Source organism: Ammospiza nelsoni, chromosome 2 (assembly GCF_027579445.1).
Source record: "Ammospiza nelsoni isolate bAmmNel1 chromosome 2, bAmmNel1.pri, whole genome shotgun sequence".
Lineage (NCBI taxonomy): Eukaryota > Metazoa > Chordata > Aves > Passeriformes > Passerellidae > Ammospiza > Ammospiza nelsoni.
Window position 1 is genome coordinate 28,464,001 of NC_080634.1, and position 23,091 is coordinate 28,487,091.

General features: G+C 46.1%; 1 protein-coding gene across 2 annotated transcripts; it reads left to right on the top strand.

Moving 5' to 3' along the window:
- The first annotated feature begins 4,922 nt into the window (after nt 1–4,922).
- Nucleotides 4,923–21,162, top strand: PLA1A (phospholipase A1 member A). 2 transcript variants are annotated; one of them, XM_059466333.1, is made up of 11 exons: nt 4,923–4,996; nt 6,088–6,289; nt 7,848–8,025; nt 9,147–9,255; nt 12,044–12,145; nt 12,948–13,037; nt 13,748–13,915; nt 14,986–15,075; nt 15,516–15,624; nt 18,981–19,145; nt 20,484–21,162. In XM_059466333.1, exons 1-11 carry the CDS (start codon nt 4,924–4,926, stop codon nt 20,566–20,568), a joined length of 1,371 nt encoding a protein of 456 aa, XP_059322316.1. In that variant the 5' UTR covers nt 4,923; the 3' UTR covers nt 20,569–21,162. The 2 variants fall into 2 exon arrangements, with proteins under 2 accessions (XP_059322316.1, XP_059322317.1); XM_059466334.1 differs by having other exon boundaries at nt 20,487–21,162.
- Nucleotides 21,163–23,091: the final 1,929 nt, after the last annotated feature.

Genomic DNA, 23,091 nt, shown 5'->3' on the forward strand with positions numbered 1-23,091 from the left:
CCCGTCCCGCCCCAGCCCGGCCCCGCAGCGCCGACAGCCGCTTCCGCTGGGAGGGCCCGAGGGCTCCGGCTGGCAGCTCCGGGGCCGGGGGGAGCACCGGCCTCACCGCCCGTGCGGCCTGTGCGGGGGCGGGTGCCCCGCGTGGCCTCGCACTGCCCGCGAAGGGCCTCTGTGGCCGTGGGGCCGGCTCCGGGAAGCGCTGGCCACAGAAGTTGTCGTGATGCTCTTGCCTCAGGGAGGTTCAGCTCTGATAATTGAAAACCTGAGAGTAAATCGATTTAGTGTGGATGGGAGCCACGCAGATTAGGTGAGGAACGAATTTCAGCAGGCGGCACGCAGCTCCGCCGCCTCAGCAAATGATCGCGGCATAGATGGGTCAGTTCCAGCCCCTCTGCCATGGGCAGGGACAGCTCCGGCTCCTAACACTCCCGGAAGCCGGGTGTTTGACCGCCCTTGTGCTCCCAAAAATGTCCCCTGCTCTCTTCGAGGGACACCTGGTAACATCTCGTTTTGAGGGGTGGGCTCAAGGCTAAGCCTGGCCATGCTCTCCTGTTCCACACAAGGTGAGGTTGATCTCTGGGGGAGGTGAGTGAAGGAAACAAAATAGAACAGAAACCAACTCTGACTTCTAGGGGTTTTCTTTGACACCAGCTGCTCAGCAGCCCATTCACAAAACTCAAACACACTTAGATTCCCTTTCATGAATGGATGACTGGCCTCTTGACACTACTGAGTGCTTTCGAGAAAGAAATGGAAAACCACAACAGTTTGGAAAACATGAGTACTCAGCAGCTACTGAAAAATTCCTGCTCTGTTAGTGTTTCAGAGGCAGCTGGGAGTCGGCTTCCCTCTCAGGGCAGTGAGTTGCTGTGGGTGGATGCTTCAGCCTCCTTCGCCTCATTCTGCTCCCAGTGCATTACCCTGAGAAGATTCCAGAGCCCCAAAGCATGCTCAGCTCCCAGCAGCTTGTGTCTGTCTGTCCTGGGGAACACCAGCACAGACAGTGCTGGGAGGGAGGCTCTCACCACAGGTTTCTCTCTCAGCACACTCGGCCCCCACACTCACTGACGAGCTGCTGTGTTGGACTGTTCACTGCCCCTTTGAGAGACCTCAGCTTTGCACTCCAGACATCACAATCAGAAAAAGAAATTGGCAGCCATGGGTATCTCCAAGCAGATGTCCTACCAGAGTAAACACTGAAGTAATCCCAGCTCTGAGGGATTTTTCCCACCTTCATCTAGAAGTTACTGTAAGCTCCTTTGACTCACTGCTGAAGGCTGCATCATGAGCTGGAGTGACACTGCATCTTGAGCTGAGCAATGCTGTCTCATTCAGTTCTTACAGAAACAGGATAATACTGATCCTTTCTCCACAGCTGCATTGGAATGCCATGATGTGTAGCTCACTTACAAATGGAGACAGGCCCATCCCATAAATTCCTTCTGCTCAGTGACATGGACACATCTGTCCCTTGGTTACCTTTTCCCTTCTGTTCTTAATCTCTGACAAGTGTCAAAGGGAGCCCCCCTACCCTGTAAAGGCTCCAAGTCACAGTGTTTATGCCAGAAATGTAACATGGCCATCTTCCTGCAGCACTCTCATGGCAGGAGCACATGTTCTCTGCTGCTGACTCATCCTCATCAGGTAAAATGTCCTCCCAAGATGTCAGAGGCTTTGGATTGAACCTTGTTGCTGGGAGGGTGCTTGCACAATACAGCTTTCCTGTAGGTTCCCTAGTCTGAATTCAATTCCCCCTAAAGAAAAAGTGGTGTCTGGTGCTTTTTGAAATGTCTTTGGTCATCTTCCTGATCAGACTGAAGAAATTCTTAATTAGGTTGTTCAACTAAATCTTTGAGGTTAGGAGAGAGAAATTTGAAGCAGACAGTTTCACTTTGAAACAGGTTATATTAGTTCCTTCCTGTGGAAGGCAATACAGAAGGTCACCCACATGCACTTAAGGCAGGCCTGTGTTCTTCCTACTGAGCTGCTCCACATTGTAGAAGATGATTAGGGCTTCACAGGGCAGAGAAACTGAGAGAAAAACTTGAATCTGGAGGCTGTTGCCCTCACCCAGGCTCTTCTACTTGGTGATACATGGTAAGGATGCATTCTCCCTTATGCATACCAGGTGGAAGATCCATAAAGTACTCAAAAAAGGCTCCGGTGGCTGTTTTTCCTCCTTTCCTGACAGAGTATCCAAGCAGACTTGCCCATGTTTTCCCTTCCTCAGTTGCCAAAACATCTTTGATGTTTACTTCCTGCTCTGTCATTGCTGGGACACACTTCTGAAAGCAGGGAGGTCAACTTGCTTTGAGATGAGGACTAATCCTGGTTCCTCTGTCAATCCTGGGAACAATACACAGGAGTCTGCATGCTTAAACCAGAGCCATGGTTTCCACTTCACAGACAAATGACAGAAAATACAGGAGCTCTGAGACCAAGCATTCCACCAGTAGGGGGGATCCAGAACTTAAAGAGCACTGAGCTAAGCTCAGGGTGTATTTCATGCCCTTCTTCAGATGCAAAGGCCACAGGGAGAGGCTTTAAATAGTCATTTGCTTAGCTCACACTTGGCTTCCCCCAAGGTCTGGTGCTGCTTCCCGACTGCATTGTTTCAGTATCAAAAATTAGTTTTCCAGGCTGAGTGAATTTTCCTGTGATCAGATTTCCATTTGACCATTGGGTATTGGCAGTGCTTATATGCCTCTGCCAGCTGTTGCTTTGTGGGTGGGGATTCAGCACTTTCAGCTGAGTTGGGCACTTTCAGCATTTTGAATGTGCAGACAGTACATTTTTTAAATTTTCTTTTTAATTAAAAGAATCTGTGTATAAAATCAAGTTTATTTGCTTTCACTATCCCTGACATTCACAAGCAAATCACACTGTGCTTCATGACTGTGTGCTGTAAGGGACTTTAAAAAGAAGTATAAAGTGATTTGAAAGTCTTTGCAATAGTGCTCCCATTGCCATTATAATCACTCCCATTGGGAAGCAAAATAAGTGGCATTATGTTCCTGAATTAATGTAACTGTAATTACTCTGTAATTAAGTTCACAAGCAATAAACAGAAAACAATTTATACTAAAATAGCTTTACTAATAAGAGCATTTAAAGCACAGAGTAACTTGAGTGGCTTTTGCTGTTTGCATATGAAATTGCCACAGTGTGCTGCTATAATAAAAAAAAAATCCAGGAATTACTAAATCTGAGAATTCAGAAAAAAATACTGCTCAGGAAACAGAATTTTCAATTTCATTAAGACATTTCTTTTTAAAAAAACACCAGTTTTGTGCATTTGCAGAATTGTTAAGCACCAAGATGTTGTTTAAGAGCTCTGCAAATTCACAAAATAAAACCAGATCTGCAAATCTTGGCCAAAGCCATGTTTAACTCTAAGGCTGTCATACTGGTGCCTGCTTTATATTGCATGGAATTTCAAAATTTCCATAGGACTTGGCAATGAAGGAATGGGCCCATTGGAGTGCACAGGCTTTAACTTACAATCTGAGAATTGTAAGATAAAATAAGATTAATCTGATTGTGGGGATGGAAAGATGAAGCGTGGGCTGGAAGCCAGGAGATGGCTATTGGCATTGCAGTTTTCAGTCTTGGAAAATTGATTGGGTTGACAAACTTAGGCACATATTTGTGAGACACTGACAATATCCTCTGACAATAAGCCAGCTTGATCCTGGAGGCAAGTACTTCAGGCTCAGAAGGTATCTCTGTATGTATCTCTAGGAGGATGCAGTTGGGGTGGGATTGAATAGTCCTCCAGGCCAGGCAGCTGAGGCTGCCTAACTTTCAGTGAAAACTGCAGAATTTTATCTCAGAAGATTTGGAAATACAATGAACTTCTGCCTAAAAGAGCCCCAAAGCCTTCAGCTGGAACAAACTGGGGTAAGGAAATCATTGCTATCACCATTAGCTCTAAAGAAAAGTAGTGTCTGATGCTTTTTGAAATGTCTTTGGTCATCTTTCTGGTCAGACTGAAGAAATTTCTTCATTAGGTTGTTCAGCCAAGCCACTGTAGATTAGTACCTGGACAGGGAACTTTGCTCATCGCCCTCCCTGCCATTTAGCACAGCCAGGGCCAAAGCTGCCTTGTCCAGCACGACAGACCAACACAGAGGATACAGGTGTGTCCTTACCTGAAAGCCCATCTCAGCCAGGGATGTGGTACCTCCACATCACCAATGTCATGTTACACGTCTGGGGGTGCACTTATGCTCCTCCATCTGTATACACCAAAGTGGAAAAGTTTTTTATTCGAAGGTCTTTTTGAAGTATTTGCATGCTTATGATGCTGGTGCATTACTGAAGGGTGCCCCCACCCTAAAAGACGTAGTGTGGGCTTGTTATGGTGATATGACCAGCAGTTACATTTTAGCCTGCCTTTCCCACACTTTTCAGGTGTAATCCACTGTTTTGCCTTATTTAGACTGTTACAGGTATCTGACCAAAAGCAGAAATACAGGAAAGACAGCAATGCAGTAGGAAAATACAATGCAAGGCTGATATGAAGTCCTGGCGTGGACTCACTGTGAAGCCTTGTGATAAACCAGCATCCCTAGTCAGAATTTGGCAGAAAGGTCTCAGTAGCAAGGATAAAGCACTGTAACTCTATCGCTTGCTGGGACTGGTTTCACTGCCTGATTTCTGAAGTGAGAAGTTTCCCTTGAGGAAAGGGAGGTAGGGAGGAAAGGAAGGCCAACATCTCCTTTAAACAAAAAGTCAGTGAAGTCTCTGCTTCAAATTTTGACTAATCGTTTAATAAGAGCAGAGGCAATTTCTCAAAATCCAAATTAGGTCATTTTCCCAAAAGTGCACAGGCTGATTGATCATTACAGACTCAAGCTGATCATTAACCACAGCTGGTTTTCCCCTGTACAATCCTTATACTTGTATTGGATGAACAGGAAGATGGTTGAAGATCCGAAGAGAAAACTGCTCATGGTTCTTGCTCTCCTCTTGCTGCCCAGCTCAGCACAAACAGGTAAGAAAAACATGAGTGCCTGGCAAGGGATTGAAGGTTATACAGAGAGGGATGTGAATTCAGTTCTCCCTAAACAAGCTGTATGTCAAGAGGTCCTGGCAATAACCTTGTTAGGTGCCGGGGACAAAAAGTAGTGCAAGAATGGTCCTTTCTTCTCTTATGCTTTGATTCAATCACTCTCAGTGATTGAATTCCATTAACCTGATTTACAAGAATGATCCAGGTTTGCCCTGAAGTGTAAGGAAAAGGGACCACTTGGACTCTGGCAATGGCATCTTTACCACATTGCTTCAAAAGGTCAGCGAGTGTGATCTGCATTAGCTGAGAGAAAAATAAACAAATGCCACAATTCCACTTCTTTCTTTAATTGTACTGTCAATGGACTGCCTTAGTGATCACATCTACAGTCACACATCACCTGCAGCTTCACTGCAGTGCACCTCCTGCCTTACCTTTACTGATGATCCCCCTCATTTTATGCCATTTCTGACACCGTGCTGGCACTGGACCCACTTTTGCTACTTAGACTGGCTCATGACCTATATTTTCTCCAAGCTGATCTCTAAAAATATCTCTTTCTTCCTTGTCAGTGCTCAGGAAGACAGAAATAAACAAGAGTAAGGAATAGTTACATCCTTTTAGGGGAATCTGAATATTGAATCTCGCCCCTTTGTGCTGACCTGTAGGCTGTGTTTTGTCTAGCTGGTGTAAAGTACCTTCTGAGGGAAATTGGGAAGCTGGTTGTTTGATTTAAAAATAGATAAATGAATGATTATTTTATCATATGTCAGATTCAAGGCTGCTTCACCTCCTCCAGTCCAGAAAGGGAAGGTGCATGTATTGTCATTGCAGCAGGATGCTCTACACCAGCCCTTCAAGTGGCACTGCTAGTGACACACACTGCTGAACTTTTGTGCTTGCTTTCCAGCCTACATTTGCTCAGGTGTAGCTCATAGCTGCAGATCAGATGTTTATTTTTTTCTGCCTGGTGAAACTGCTACTTTCATTTTCCTGATGAATTAGAATGAGGGGTGGTTTTGTCCCATTGCACAGACCCAGACTAAATGTGCCACTCCCTCCCTCCTGTGCAGGGAATACAGACAGGCTCTCAGAGCATCACTGTGTGGACTTCCAGAGAGCCAACCTCCTACGGGGCAGCAAACTCAAGGTCCAGTTTCTGCTGTTCACTTCCTCGAGCCCCAGCTGTGGAGAGCTGATTTTAGCTGATGATGGCATCAAGAACCGCAGCTTCAACAGCAGCCTGGACACCAAAATCATCATCCATGGCTTCAGGTGAGAGACAGAAGAGCACTGTGACTAGGTTTTCACTGGTGAATTAAATACTGCCCGAGCTTTCCCAAACACTGGGTGGGCTGGCATGCTTGTGTCACCTTCTTGTCTCCCCAGCAGAGTGGCTGCATGAAAAACAACTCCTAAGAGCAGAGACTGGGATTCTCACCCCCAAACTGGACCCAGGAATTTTATAGGAGGCTGTTGGTGGAAAATGCTGCTGATACCCCACATTACAGCACAACTTGAAGTCCTTTAGTTTGTGACTAGTTGCCTTTTCTTGTGTGTGGTTCACACCCTTTGGACCCTAAAAAAAAGTTAGAAATTATTATAAATTTCTTCTTTCTTTCTTTCTTTCTTTCTTTCTTTCTTTCTTTCTTTCTTTCTTTCTTTCTTTCTTTCTTTCTTTCTTTCTTTCTTTCTTTCTTTCTTTCTTTCTTTCTTTCTTTCTTTCTTTCTTTCTTTCTTTCTTTCTTTCGCCCCTTCCTTCCGCCCCTTCCTTCCCCTTTTTCCTTTCCTTTCCTTTCCTTTCCTTTCCTTTCCTTTCCTTTCCTTTCCTTTCCTTTCCTTTCCTTTCCTTTCCTTTCCTTTCCTTTCCTTTCCTTTCCTTTCCTTTCCTTTCCTTTCCTTTCCTTTCCTTTCCTTTCCTTTCCTTTCTTCTGTCTCTCTGTTTCTTTCCCTCTCTTCCCACATCTTTCTCTTTCTTTCCTTTTTTCAACATTGTTAGTTATGAAGTCTTTTCTTTAAGATTCTTGTCCCTTTAAATTGTCTTCTTGGATTTCATGCCCAATAGCCTGGGTGAGTGAGACATTTAGAACCCCAAGCAGACAGATTATCCTTCTGTTCTTGAAAGTGTTGGGTTTTTCTTTTTAACTGCCATCATTCTGTAGGATTCTGTGCCATTTTTCAGTCAGGTGTTACCATATAATATTATTTGTTTTGAAGTGCAGAAGCCTGAATAGAAAGTGCATAGAAAACCAGGATGAAACCACAGCAGATACTGCAGGGTCTTCTCAGAAAACCAGCTGTTGCCTTCAAGAGAGACAGCACATTCTTCACCAGATGACATTAGGGGAACTGGGCAGAACACAGCCTCCTTGGTTTTCCTGGAATTCTTCGGTATAGATTCTGATTTTTGATTGTCTAGAGATGAGAAAATGTAGCAATGAAAACCAGGTGATCTGGGCAAGGACTTCCTGCCAGTGGCAGCAGAGAAGGATCCAGGTGTTCCCAGTCACCTCACTTACTCCAGGTGGGCTCTCTGGTAGCTGAATGAACCACAGACACAGTGAGATCTCAGCCTGTGCCCTGCAAATGTTATCTCATTCATTAAAACATCTGGGTTCCCTCCAAAATCAGAGCATTCTGGAAAGTGTTATTACACCACCACAAAAAAACCAAAACAAAATCGAGATGTGGGTGTCTAGCACCAAAAATAACTTCCAGCTACTGTCTGGCAGCCTCCTCTGAGACATGTGAAGCCTCAGCACCAGAGAACAACACAGTGGCACAGGCCCTGCCTGGGGAACAGCTAACATCCTTGTCTCTGGTGACTCCTCAGGGCTTTGGGTACCAAACCTTCCTGGATTGAAGGGCTTGTCCAGGCCATACTGCACACCAGCCAGGTGAATGTGATCGCAGTGGACTGGGTCTATGGGTCTACAGGAGACTATCCCTCTGCAGTGGAGAATGTCACACAGCTGGCCCTCGCCATCTCACAGTTCATCAGCAAGCTCCTGGTAAGCCACTGTGCATTTCCAGTGCAGGGGAATGGCCAGGGAGCTGCTCCCAACCTGCTCTACCCAGGAGTTGGACAAGTGGATTTTTTATTCCAGATTTTTCCTTTACCCTTCTTTCAATCCAGGCTTGAGCATGCCACCATTTTTCTTCTTCCCTTCGAGTTTTGACATTTTCTGGAAAAAACCCCAGTTGTCAGCTGCCTCTCTAGTTCAGAACAAACCTATAGTCTGCCTTGGGTCTTCTCAGATCCATATTCACTGGACAGTCTTCTTCTGCTGCTGAGAAATTTTGTCCAGGAAGCTAGAGGGAGTGAGATTTGAGGCTATAATATATTTGCTCTGGGCTTCAGATAGACTTCCCAGTATGTAGAAGTACCTAGATGTGCCCCATTCTGTTCGTGCCAAGCACAGCTGAACAAGACTTCTGCAATCAGGGGGATGAATCCTTGTGTTAACCAGCTACATGTAAACTCTCCATTAAGTGTTTGCTGTGCTGACCAATCTGTTTAGAGCTGGGTTTGCATCTGTGGACCTGAAGAAAGGCCCTGAAAAACAGAAAGTGCAACCCATCATTTCCTTGAGTATTTGGTTTCCCACTGTACACCTTGGAACACAAGCCATATGAAGAGCGACTGAGGGAGCTGGGGTTGTTCAGCCTGGAGAAAAGGAGACTAAGGGGTGACCTCATCACTCTCTACAACTTCCTGAAGGGTGGCTGTAGTGAGCTGGGGGTCGGCCTCTTTCTCCGGGCGACAACGGATAGAACAAGAGGACACAGTCTCAAGTTGCGTCAAGCTAGATGTAAGTTAGAAGTAAGAAGGAAATACTTCACAGAAAGAGTGGTCAGGAACTGGAATCATTTACCCAGTGAGGTGGTAGAGGCATCATCCCTTGAAGAATTTAAAAAAAGACTGGATGTGGCACTTGCTGCCATGATCTAGTTGAACAGTTAGAACATCGGCTGGACTAGATGATCTTATAGGTCTCTTCCAGTCTTGAAAATTCTGTGATTCTGTGTGATTCTGTGATTAGGAGAGTTATAGAGTTGCTGTGTGGGCTGGCACAGGGTATTTCACCTTTCTGCTCCAGAAAGAGTAATTTGTATTATTGTCACCCTGCAGGCCCTGGGAGTCTCAGGGACATCTATCCACATCATTGGGGTGAGCCTGGGAGCCCACGTCGGGGGCCTAGTGGGGCACTTCCACGGCGGCCGCCTGGGACGGATAACAGGTATCACATTCTGAGTCTGGGGTCCTCACCTGTCCTTCAGGAGAGAGAATGAAAGAGCAATAAAGGGGAGTAATTCAGAATGGTATTTTCATTTAATAAGGCTTATGGGCTTCTCCCTAGGTTCTGACAGCGCCTTTCCAGCATCAGTCTGCTCCATGCTGCCAAAAGAACACAAGCATTTGCAGAAAGGTGCTTCCACCTCTGCTACACTCATCAAATTGGTGCCAGCTTAGCATTGGTACGAGCCCTCATTACCAGTGAAAGCCCACAACACCCAGAAGCTTTGCTTCCAAATTATAGCATGCACATGAGGTTCTTAGAATTAAAGCCCGCAATGCAGTTTTGGGGGGAGCAGCAGGAGTGAGCTGCTCTGCAAGAAAACATGAGCTGAGAGCCAAGGGGACAGTAAGGTGGGCAGTGGCCTCACAGACAAGGGATGCAGTCCTACTGTGTCTGGGCAGGAGAGCAGAGCGGGTGCAGTGACAGGAACCAGGGTCATGCACAGTCTAGTTTGTAGTGATAAGGCAAGCCCAAGACCAAGCTGGGAAGTCAAGTCAGGACCAAGGCTGACCAACAAGGCAAAGGCTAGGGCATGGCATCCCTACCACACAGCTCAGGCATGGAACAAATGCAAGAAGAGCCTGAGCCAACATTGGGAGTACCCAGATGAGGCTCCTTGCTGCTCTCCCCCACGAGCTGGCTGTTTTCACAGTAGGCTGGGCTAATGCCACCCAAACAGAGTGTGTACCAAACAGAGCTGACCTTAAACACAGCCAGAGGTGTGAGGAAGAGACTCCACTGGAGGAATTGCAGAGCAAAATGGTTATAGGCTGATCCTGTCACTTAGAGGTTTTGGTGCACTGAGGACTTGTTCAGCCTTTAGGTGTGAAGCATGAATAAAGTCACAGAATCATTTAGGTAAGAAGAAACTTTGGAAGGTCTCTCTAGTCCACACACTACCACCACCACCCCTTCTCAAAGTGGGGCTGCATTGTATGTCATATCAGATTGTCAAGGGTTTTACTAAATTCTGGGAATGACCAAAAGAGATTCATTTTGATAGGAGGGGAATGCCACTGTGAAGGAACAGACAAAGTCTCCAGCAGTGTGGCCTAAACTCCTGCTGCCTCAGCCCATGCTGGTCTGTCTCACAGAGGTATCCTCAGGAAGGGTCTCACTCCACTCTTGGCTGGGCAGTCCAGAGAAATGTTGGTCCTGTTTTCTCAGATACCTATGCTGCATGAAATATGGGCATTTCTTTACAGGAAATGAATTTCATGTTGAGCCCTTGTTAAAGCTGTGAATCAAAGTTAACATTAGGAGAAATTTAGAGTTGCCTCTGTCCTGCACTAGAATTTTATGATCAGTGATGTCTTCAGATGAGCAGAAGCAGACACAATTCCATGAAACCACAGTAATTAACTTCAGAGTCAAGCACTCTTCCCCTATATGTTGTACACATGTAATAGAAGCTTTGCAGATTTATTTATTCCATTTTTAACTCTGCTTGAATACAATCCCTTTTCCACATTCTTGTTTATCCTGTGATTTCATAGGCACACTGGGCATTGCAGATTCCAGTTCAGATTTAGGATCCTGAAGACAGGTTGGCTTAGACCCAAGATATGCCTGATCTCAAGTCCTGCCTCCTCACAAATTCCTCACACAGGAATTTGACCCCAGAGCAACAATTTGCTGGAGTGTATGTTCATATAAGGTTTCTGCCTCCTCACTAAGAATTTTATGCCATGCTAAATTACAATTTTCAGTATCTTTTAAAGCTTTTAACTACAACTTGGTCTGTAGAAGTGGGTGGGGAACCTCTCAGCTTTTTGTGCATTTCAAGATTAAAGAGCATTAAAGTCTTATTTTTAGCTTTTATTTACAGAAATAACAGAAAAGAAGATTTTTTTCCTTCTTTTTCTCCTTCCCTCTCCCCTCACAAATGCAGACATGCCCATTTGTATATTGTTGATACTGCCTTCTCCATGGAGAATTAATGAGACTGAGTCCAAAGCTGTGAACCCAGCCACCTCCAAGGTTAATGGCACAAGGAGCAGACCTGCTTCCTAAACTATTGTTGCCTGGGGAATGACAAAAAGTCTTGTGAGGTTACTTTTCTATAAAATGAGAACAGGATAAACCTCAGGAAAAAGAAACCAAACAAACAAAATCTGCTTCTTGGTATTGCCAAGGATACTTTTCTGTGTTCCTTTGAGTCCACAGAAGTTACTCTAGGAGCAAGTTTTAGGCAAAAATGTAGATGATTGCTAAAGACTCAGTTTTATTTGTGGGGAAAGGGTTCAGAAGCCTCTTTGGTTTAAAATTGTTAGGAAGTATGAAACTTGTGTAATTCCTGAGTTGGTTAATGCCTGGGGCGCTGAATTCACTGCTGATCTGCAGTGACATTTCTCAGGCTGTAGTCATAATACACATGGCAGCACAATTTGGGAAGGCATTGAAAAGTTTGATTCTCTTTCACCAAAACTCCAAGAGCCACCATGCACCCACTCTGTTAGTGCTATTTAAGGCTCAGTCATGGCTTTACAGCATAAAACTTTTAGATAAAACACTGCCAAAGGGTGTGGAACAGTGGGAACAATACAAGGAAGCTGTAGTGGAGGTTGCTTCTAGCAGAAACTATTCTGGAGCTTAATCGCTGAGAACTGGGAATAATTTATTATATCTGCCTAGCACTATTTTTCAAGTTTTAGATAAAATAACTGGTCCAGAAATAAGAAAGAGAGGGGCTGAAGAGTACTTGTTGAGGTGTTTGATTTTATTCCAGCCCTGGATCCTGCAGGCCCCAAGTACACCAGAGCCAGCCCCGAGGAACGCCTGGATCCTGGGGATGCCCTCTTCGTGGAAGCCATTCACACTGATGCTGACTGTAAGCTGGCTTCTCTCGTCCTCAGCCTGGCCTCCTGTTCCTCCTGACAGCATTATTGCTAAGGAGTCTGTAGGCCATTGTCCCTCTTTTTGCCAAACTGCTATGAGTTCAAGTTCACTCTTGAGGAAGATTCTTGTTAAGAAAGGTTTTGATGATGAATTCGTACCCCGGAGCACTTCAAACAACAGACAGGCAGAGTTTGCTACAGCAGAGTGAGTTTATGCAGAACCACCTCAGCATGACTTTTACTGCCTGAAGAGAATTTGTAGGTCTAGCCTCACTTTGTTTTTCCTGCCTGATGTAAGAAAGGTGCCACCCAGGGTGCTGTTGGAAAGTAACGGAGTCAAATCAAAAGCTGACACAACAACAGAGAAACTTCTCTAAAGCACTGAGGATCTGCATAGGCAGAACATGTGCTAAAGAATAAGGTGGTGCCTTTGAGTGACACCTTTTGCCTGAAGACCATGAAAACCTCTACCAACACAACTCTCAATTATCCTTCACAGTCCCACATTAAGGCTGGGGTCAGTTTAGTTCTTCTTTCCATAGAATCAAGACCTAGAATTGCTGAGCTGGTGGTTAAGACAGTTTCCGGTCATTCTGATGGCAGGGGCTGAAGCATTTTCTGCTCCATGCATCAAACCTGCACATGTAGAAGCAGGATATCTGGCCTTTATGTCTCCAGCATTAGGGCTGGCTTCAGTACCACTAAGTTAGTTATTGGGACCTGTCATCAACATGTAGGGTAAAGCCTACAGAAGAGCCAAGGCTGAGAATGAAGTGGCATTTCACCTCCTTTCAGATTTTGGGATCCGGATTCCTGTCGGCCACATCGATTACTTTGTCAATGGAGGCAAAGATCAGCCAGGATGCCCCCGGTTCATCTCTGCAGGTAAGAACCCCCTCTGGCCAAGCAGAGAGCTTTCATGGTCATTTAGCAGACTCTGAAAATGCTGTTTGGCAAGCAGCTCTTGCTACAGCCAGGGCAGTCAGCAAAGCGAGACAAACATATTCACAGCCCACACCTCTTCTCAGCAGTACAAGAAGCAGGTGACCTTAAAATCATATACAGATCAAGTGTCTTGGCAGCACCACTGTCAGGAGATGTGATTTTGGTGATGCTTCTCTGTGACACAAAACCCTAGCTTCAGTAGAGATGACACTTTGCTAGAAAGGCTCTTAGGTAGCACTAACAAAAGCTGCTTTTTGCTTTCATGCTGGAAGTTGTGTCTACTTAGAGAGACAGTTTGTATAATTACTGTCCTTTTCTTCTAGAGAAGAGGACTTTCCACAGTAAACAGTGTGAACTCATTAACATTCAAATATGTTCTGTATGAGTCAGCTGCATTGAGGGTCAGCTTTCCTGAGACGCCTATGTTACCTCATTTCCCATAGCTACTCTTCTAACTTCCTGTAGAACTTTTCTTGCAGTGGGATCTGGGCTTGTAGCCACAGAAATGCCCTGCAAAATGTTATTAATGGGAAGGTCATCACTGCAGTAACAGTGTTCCTTCACTCCCAACTCCTTGGGAATGAGCAAAAAGCCTGAAGTTGACAGGAAAACTCATGGCTGCTTTTCTCTGGTTGATGTTTTCCCTGCAGGCTACAACTTCCTGATCTGCGATCACATGCGGGCTGTGCATCTCTACATCAGTGCCCTGAGCCACCCCTGTCCCATCGTGGGCTTCCCCTGTGCAAGTCATCAAGATTTTCTAAATGGTCATTGCCTGGACTGTGCAAAACCCTTCCTGTCCTCCTGTCCCAGAATAGGTACAGTATCAGCATGAGACCTGCCCAGAGCAGATGGCAATACTATCCTGATGGTGTCAGTGCAGAGCACAGGATGTAGTCCAGATTTCTCTGAGCAGGATTTGCTTTGGATCTGTTCGGGAAGAGTGACAAGCTGTTTCGTTTTCAGGCTTCTGTAGATACAATATGAAAACTCATATATTAACCACGGTAGAACAGCAAAATCTTGAACATTTCTGATCGTTAAAAATTTCCTAGATATGTGTTGAAAGAGAGTTTCCAGAATTGCCATCCAGAATCAGTAGGCAATCAGCTCAAAAAAAAAAAATAAAATCTTGTTTTGTTTAGCGAAGCAGCTGGAAATTTTAGTTCAAGCCTGAAGTCCCAGCCTTCTACACCACTCAGTGTTGCTGAGCCACCTCCTTTTCATAAATTTCTGCCATGGTCACCCCAAAGATGAACTCTTTGGACTGGTAGAAGGTAGCAGGTGCCTCTTTTAGGCTTCTGAAGCTGGGCTGTGGCATCCAAGTGTCCTCTGCTGCTATTTGCAGTATGGTACCAGAGGAACATAAAGAGAGGCCTTTTTTCGTATAGGTTCTCTCAGATCAGCAAAATGGCTCTCTCACCAAACCATTTTGCCAGCTATTCAATGATGCAAGCCACAAGTTATGGTGGTTTCCTCATTTGACCAAAGAATTCCATTTCCCTTGTGTTTGCACTGTCATTTACATCTGCACCAAGTTTCCTGACTTGGTAGTCCTTGGTCTTGCTCATTTTGCACAAATGCCTCTGACAGCACACTTTGTTGGCAGAGGAATGAAAAGAAAGCCACCAAGAGGTTCTCTGGGGATGGTTACCTGGGGTAGCCAGTGGAGGTTTTCTGAGGGAATGTTAACCTGTCAGACACCACAAACGTGTACTTGCTCTGATTTGCACTGGTCTAAGAAAGGGACCTGTTCTCCAAGACAGGGGAGTCAGGCAGGGTGAAAAGGAGGTGACTGATACATATTATATTTCTGTTATATTTCTTACTTATATTTCTGTTCTGTCATTCATGGCTTTCCCTGCACTGACTTTATTTCCCCCTGCAGGTCTGCTGGAGCAGGCAGGTGTCAACATGAGCAGGCTGCCCCAGGAAGTGAAAGTTTTTTTAATGACCAGTCCTTCAGCCCCATTCTGTGGTAAGTAGCATGAGAGAAAAAGGAGCCAGAGGATTTTGGCCAATGGAGCAGATCCTCTGAGGATAGGTAGTTACAGCACACTGCCCCATCATAGTCAGCTGCTGTGGGCAATGGGGCCTGAGACACCACTGAAGAGAAACAACCCTGCACATCTCCTCCATAAACAGATTTGTCAGTGTGGGCACAGCCCTGAACTAACACAGCCATGTGTGTTTCAGGGCTGAAGTACAAGGCATTGAAAATGCCTGTCTGTTCACACTGGGCTATACAGACATGCCCCCTGTGCCTCACACAGCACAGAGACTTGATTCTTTCTTATGTCTGTTCAATCTTTTCTGCTGGTGGGGCTAGGGAATGAGTGCTAGAGCCCTTCTTCTGTCATGGGCAGGTCCTACAGATAGTACGTGTTCTCACATTCACATTCTTTTCTTCTTGCTCAGTCCACCACAGCCTGGTTGAGTTCCAGCTGCAGAAGAAAAGAAACAGAGTCACCATCATTGAGATCAGTTTCAGCAGCAACAGCACCAAGGACACAGCAAAGATCACCATGTGAGTGACAGTGCTTGCTTCTGGCCTGTTTTTTCCCATCTCCATGAGTAAGGATGTTTTATCCTAGTCCAGGAAAAGCACAACAACAGTGTATTTCCCTAAGTGATGAACCACAACCTTGTTTCTTGAGTCCCACCCCATTTTCCTGAAATGCCTTGAAGAATCAGGCATGTGCTACCATTACTCAGTAACCCTGACTGGGTCCATGTCTTCTCCAAGTGCACAAAGCAGTAGGAACAGCCTGGGAGCCTCAGATTTGGATCCTTTTGTGTGGCTACACTGGTTCCTTTTCCACACCATACCCTGACCTGGCTCCACTTCAATCACTGTCAGACAGTTATTAGCCCTGCTCTGGCAGACAGGGGTGGCTTACAGCAGGGCCCCAATCCACCAGAGGTTCCAGAGGGATGGACGTGGTGGCTTAGACATTTCTCTTGATGCCCAAGAGGGCAGCAGTTGCAAAGAGGAGTCAAGTGCACCTCAGCACAGTCAGAAATGTGTCAGGACTTGTTGCCTCTGCAGTAAGGGAGCAATGCTCTCACTCCCATTGCAGGCAAAAGCAAGGGGCAGGGGACCAAGATCCCTGGTGTGGACAGAAAGATGCCTCTTGAAAGCACCACCCTCCACCAGACTGAGTCTGAATTAAAAGATCAGACTCCACAGCTTCCACAGCTCTTGCCACCAGGGGATCTCCCCACCACAACAAAATCCCCAGAGTCTTCTTCACTTCTTCCTACTCCTGGCCCATTGCTCTGGACTGGGAACCACAATGCAGCTAACACATGCTGCTGGCTGCCTCAGGAAGCAGGACAGCAGCCTGATAAAGAGTCCCAGCCGGCTCTCCCAGCATCACAGGGGTTCCTGTGCTGGCTCCCACACAGTCCTTACTGCTAAGCCAAAATATTGTGACCTAACTGTGGAGCTAACTGTGTTGCTGATTCAGTGGGCACCAGGAGGCAGGGGGAGAAATGGGGAAGGGGAAGCCACATTCCAGGGTACTTTCCAGAGTGACGCAGATGCTTGGTCACAGATTTCCAGCCAGGCACCAGAATTTGGGTTTGTACTCCAGCCTGGTGGAGCTCAGTCTGTTCTCCTGGTTCCAAACTCCTCCTGGTTTGGAAGCCAAATCTGCCTTTTGCACAGATGCAGGAGGGAAGAAATAGTGGTGCCCAGGTCAGAGCAGGAGCCGTGCGGCGCTCCCACTGGCAGCTGTCGGACACCAGCTTTGGTGGGAGTCCAGCAGGAGGCATGTGAGCACTGGAGGGAAAGGAAGTGAGCCAGGCAGGCAATCCCGAGGCTTTGCTGTACCCTCCGGTTTAATGAGACAGTGGAGTTAGAGCAGGGTAACCGAGCCAGAGATACCCTGCGGGGGGGAGCAGCAGCTGTGTTTCTCTTAAATGCCTTTCTTAGAAACACAAGGCTAAACTGAAAAATTTGCTTACAGCTATAAACCTACAGATTTGAGAGTATAAAATTGAAGATACCCATTTTATTTCCCACTTGTAGCAAAGGGCAAATTTCCCTGCTGTAGGCAAAGTTCAGCCTTCCAGTGCAGTCAAGTTCAGAGTATCAAATGGGCATCTAAACATAGATCCTCACATCACAGTTGAGACACTGATCGATCAGTGACTTATCTCAGATGATCTGTCATGTATATCATGCTGCAGTTTCCCAGAAGTGCAGAGGGACTTACTTGGGAGTGTTCAGCTAAAGGACTCACATGGTTGTGTCTTGCCTCAAACTGCCCTTCTTGTCTCCTCTTCCAAATATCCACTCCAATCTTACTTCTCCCCACATGTTGCTCAGAATGTCCCAAGAGACATGTCCCCAGGCTTCAGTAGCTGACATGGATGGGCCTGATGAGTGAGGAGTTTGTTTCACAGGACACTTCCCAGCTGCACCGCTGTGTGCTTACACATCACATGACATCATCCCCCATATCCAAGAAAACATACCTCTGAAGCCAGCCAAGTCTCATATATCCATCCAAATGTTGTGCAGGATTGGACCAAGTGTCAGTCCCAGCAGTGGCTCTTCCAACATGGTTAACTGTACAGCATTCCTCTGTCCATGGACAACGTGCCATAGAGAGACGGGCCTCCATTTGCTGTCCATTATTCACTTTTATAACCACAATTTTGCCATGTTTCTTATTTTTAGCAGCTTCAAGCCAGACACAGACACACAAAACCCAGCAACTACTGCTGCAGTCTAAGGGAGGGACTGGGTGTGCTGCTGTGGGTTGGCTGCTGTGAGTGCTGCTGTAAGCCTGTGCCTGAGAGTTACTTTGGTTAACAGAATTGTAGGCTCTTCCTGACCCTTTTGTCACCTCTCTCCTTTCCCTGCCATCATGTTTCTGATCAGACAGTCACCCAGGTGGTTCTGGGACCGTGCCAAGCCAGCTGCACACGTCATTCTTCATGAGCACAAGGAAATCAATGATCTCCATGCTCTAGGAGGTGCCAAATAGATCAAGTGCAAGCACTCCCGGATGGACTCCATAGAAGGGACTTAGAATACCTGGGCAGCACAGATCTCTGGCACACAACTCTCTGGGCTCTGGTCACTGGCTCATTACCAAACCTCTGTCACTTCTCAGTTCACATTGCCTGGGTAAGAGCATAGGGATGGACATAGGTCTATCTATCCAAGCATCCCACCTTCAACATGATCAAAAACAATTAGCTACAGAAGAGTATAAAAAATATCTCTTAGCAAGCATGTAGCAATACTTCCCCAAAGAGTTTCCCTGTGTCTAGTTACATCTCAGGGACTTTCAGAGCCAAAGATGAGATCATTATCCTTACTAGCTTCTCTATTCCACAAACCTGTCCAGTCTCCCTCCCTTGACTTGTACAGCCATATGAACTTCCTGGCATTCACAACATCCCAAAGCAAGGATTATAACAGCTGGAAAGGAGTGGTACTCTGTGCAGTGGGCATTCTTTTTGAGCCTGACACCTCTTAGCTTTCTTTGAGGACCCCAGCTTGTGTACTGATCCCCACTGATCCCTATCCATGCCATTCACCGTTTCATAGATGTTGACTTGTCTACTGCTTACCTCTCTGTGGCAAGCTGAGCAGTGTCTCAATCAATATGCAACAGTAAGAAGAGTTGGTGATGGAAGGAAGGCTATTTATACAGCAATATTCCTGAATGCAGAGATAAAACATGGAGAGACAGCCTGTAAAACACTCATGCAGTGTCTTATTTTGACAGATGAGTCTTGTCACTCCATTTTGTTATGTGAGGGCTTCACAATAACACTGCAGATTCCTCCAGTGTTTCCATGGATGTGCACTGTATCTGCAGGCTGGCTGAACACATCCCTCACATCTCTCATCCTGCCTTGCAGACCCAAGGACCAGGAGACAGGCAAACGGCTGCTGGCACACCGAGTTCCCCTCTGCCAGATAAACACTGTGACCCTCAAGTATATCCCCAGGAATCATTTTTGGAGCAAGGATGAGCCATCCATTGTTGGCAAGTTCTGTGTAGCACCACTGCCTCTCAATAGCAGGTAAGCCTCAGGAATCTCATACAGGGATGCACTGAGCTTATGGATGCAGCCTGTGGTTTGTTTTGCATTTTTTCTTCCTGTTTAGGGAAACACTTGAAGAGGTTTTTGCATCACCTCTGTGTCCCCATGTAACTAATTTTGTACTTGTGAAAGAGAAAAGCTGCAAAGGTAGTTGTCTGGGAGTTTTTTAAAATTATTCCCCCAGGATAAAAGTGTTGTGCCATGGAAGGAATAGGGCTGCAACTCACATCACCTTGAAGATACTTAAGTCACAAACCATGGCAAAAGCTTGTACTAACTAGAATTTATTCTTTTGTCCTTGTTTGCCCTCTCCATCTTCCCCTGTCTAAAATGGGCCCCCATGTAAAACATGACAGGTAAACATTTTTCAGTGTGAGACAACAGAAGAACAATAGTATATTTCTATGTCTTATACAGCAAGGTTTATAAAGCTCTAAGGCTATAGACAACCATTTTGGCATTTTCTAGGTCAGACATGGTAGAGTATATGCCTTCAGCCATAGTTACCTTTCCCAGAGTAAAAGCAGCCAAGTCCTTCTCATCCTGAGAGAGATAATTGTCTTCTCCGTAATGCAACATTCTTGACAGGAGTTTTGCAGATCCAAAGTTCTTGCAGGCAGGACAAAACAGCTGGGTTTATTTTATACACATTGAATTGTCCATCCACATTGTTGCTGAAATGCTGGCTCAAGGCTGCGGCAAGCTAGTGGATACTTCAAAGTAGGTTCAAATTCTGTTTTGATGGACAGTAAGGAGGCTGAAGTTCTACTATCTATCTATCTATCTATCTATCTATCTATCTATCTATCTATCTATCTATCTATCTATCTATCTATCTCCAGTAGGCTCAGACAGGGGAAGAAAAAAGGCAATGCTATATAAATACCAAGTACTCCCTTGAGTATAAGGACTATTCCTTACCTTTGCACTCCAGAGTTGGGATGGGTGTTTTTATCCCTTATGAATGGGACAGCAAGGGACATTGCCTGAAAGAGGTGCTAACCTGCACCCCTGGAAGCACTGGACTTGGCTTTGGTACAGACAGAAATCTGTAGAGTTGCACAGGCTCACAACTGTGCTCCTGTCACTATGCTGGGAGCACTCAGAGCAGCAGTGGTGCTGCTCAGGTCAAGGGAAAGTTGAAGGACACAAGTCCATGCACACCCTTCCTGCCAGTTCATCCCAGCCAGAGAATAGCACCCCATTCCCTATCCTTGGCAAAGCAGTTCAGAGTCCAGCACTTTTCTTGCTTCTGTGTTAGGATAGCAACCTGCACCTGCCAATGCCCAGCCTGACCTTTCTGTGCTCTTCCCACAGCAGGACAATGTCATGTCTGCCCTGGAGCCTCACCCTCCCCAGCAAAACAGACACCTCCTATGACCTGCCTGCTGCTTGTGCCTAGCTCTGCCTTCAGGACACACAGAACCAGAAAAGAGTCCTAAACCTATTGCTGCTCTCTTCTCCCAGATGATACTTTCACCATAAAACTTGATGGGTTTTTTACTCCCTGCATTAGAGACAAGATGTCAAGGAAAAGAAGTGCATGGCAGATTGACAAGTACAAGGTTAACTTGTTACAGCAAAATCTTCCAGTTAAAAGACTGGATTGATGCTTTTGTCTCACAGGTTCTGTATCCAGCTCTCAAAGTGAGACAGGAAAGTCATTTAATCTCAAGGCTTGAATCTGTATGAAAGAAGGAGTGGATAATATAATTCTTTTTATAGTGGGAGTATTAGTATAATTCATTAGTGGTTTATATATAAACTGTTCAGTAATCTTCATATTAAAGGTGAGAGCTGTTATTTTTCCTCAGCAAGAGGAAACTGTGGTCAAGGTTGGCACACGAAGGAGTCATTCTTAGCCAGAGCTCCAATGGGAAACTCACTAGTCCCATCCACAAGCTGCTTTCAGAGGGAGACCCTATTGATTTCACATCACATAAATCTCTCTGAAGCTCACATGAAGTGAAGCAGGCACCAGGAGCAGCACAGAGCTCTCACATCCCATTTTGCACTGCTTTCACCATCTGCCCAGAATAGAAGGTAGTAGGAGAATGGGGCACTGTAGCAATAGGGCCACCTACCACAAATGAATCCCAGGAGCTCAGCACAGCCATTCAGACCTGAAAAAGTAGTCGAAGTCTGGAAATAAGTGGTGAAAGATTACAGTGAGATGCATGGCCACAGAAACAACACACCCACACCTTTTCCACACCACAATACATATGCAAATTAAGGAGGTGACAAGTCTTTCATCATTTCTGACCACAAATCACATCTTCTGTTGACCATTTTCTCTGGTTCCCTGTACTGGCTTCACTGAGAGACAGAAAAGTGCACCAGGAATTCCATGATCAGGAATGAGAGACATGCTAAAAGCATTGAAGAATTGTCTCAAGTCATTTGCCATGAGCTGTCACTCCTGCTCCACTAGACTGTGTCACAGGATTAGCTCCTGCTTTCAGTTCACATCCAAGATTTTGGGCCCTGCCTTATGACTGTTTGGAAGGACAGCTAACAAACACCATTTCCACCACACACTTGGAAGGGGGATAGAGCTGGACTCTGACAACCTGAGAGAGATCCAGGTTAGTTGGCACCATGATTGAAGAGTTTTCTGGGATCTTCTTGTTGAAGACTGGACTATAAGCTCAGCAGACACCTGTGAAGGGCAGTGTGTAATTCAGCCCAGCCTGGTCCACTGCTTCAGGCAGGTGCATAAAGCACCTCGACAGATGGACCCAGTTCCACTGCACATTTCAGCTCCTTTGCAGAAGAGATCCTGACAGCTCCCATGTCAATCTGCTGCAGACATTTCTGAGCTGTGAACAGCAGTGGGGTCAGGCTGAAGCACCAATGTATTGACAGAGCATGGTAGCAACCATGAGCAGGGTGATTCCCAGGCCTGGGGCAGCCCCATTCTCCTGCCCTGGTGTGGCAGCAAAGGCGGGCAGTGCAAGGAGCTGAGTACAGATCCCACATACCCACCATTCCAGAGGCCCTTGGCAAGAGTGCCAGATCCCAAGGGCACAGGTTTTGCCCAGCTGAGACTTGTGAGACAGAGGCTGGGTCACAGCCCCTGTGTGAGCAGGGCAGGGCAGGGCAGGTGGGGCTGCCTCCACCAGCCCAGGGCTTGCACAGAGCCAGCCCCACAGGCAGAATGGCTGTGCCCCAGCATGGCTGTGCCAAGAGGCACTGAAGGACACCCTTCCCTGTGCTGAGGGAAGGACCAACATTCCTTGCTCTTTCCCTGAATACCTGCTCTGGAGAGGCTCTCCACTGCTCAACTTGATTGCACCAACTCAACTTGATCACACAAGGCTCTGTGAGACAGAGGATTCTTGCACAGGTACCTCTAATTCTCTGACTGAGAAAATGGCTGGGGAAGCTCAGGAGACAAATGCTGTTGCAGCTGAGCTTGGAAGAGGCCTTCCATCTCTACACTATTTTCATTAAGGCATTGTCCTTCCTACCAATGGCTGCACTCCTCACAGATGTTTTGTATCCATTACTTTCTTCATTTGATGTTTGTGCACTCTGAGGTCACACCCACCTTGAGCACATTAAAAAAGGGTTCTTTCCTGCACCTGTTCCCAATCTCAATTCCTCCTCTTTCTTATTTCAAGAATCAATGCAAACAACAAACCAGAAGTCTTTTTTCACCAGCTTCTTTGAGAAGTTGTGCTTGTCATAAATGAGAAATCCTAACTCCTGGAAAAGTAATTTCTGGTCTTACTAGAGTGGATGCTCAGCGAGATGCATATCATCAAACTCTCCATTGCAAGCCTTTTACCAAAGCTGTCAGGCCCATTTCCCCTTGCCCCATCCACTCTGTGCCTTGAGATCACCTCAAGTGATCTCCCTCTTCAAATCCTCCCTCCCTCCCTCCAGCTGTTTTCTCCCTCTTCAAATCCTCAAACACCAG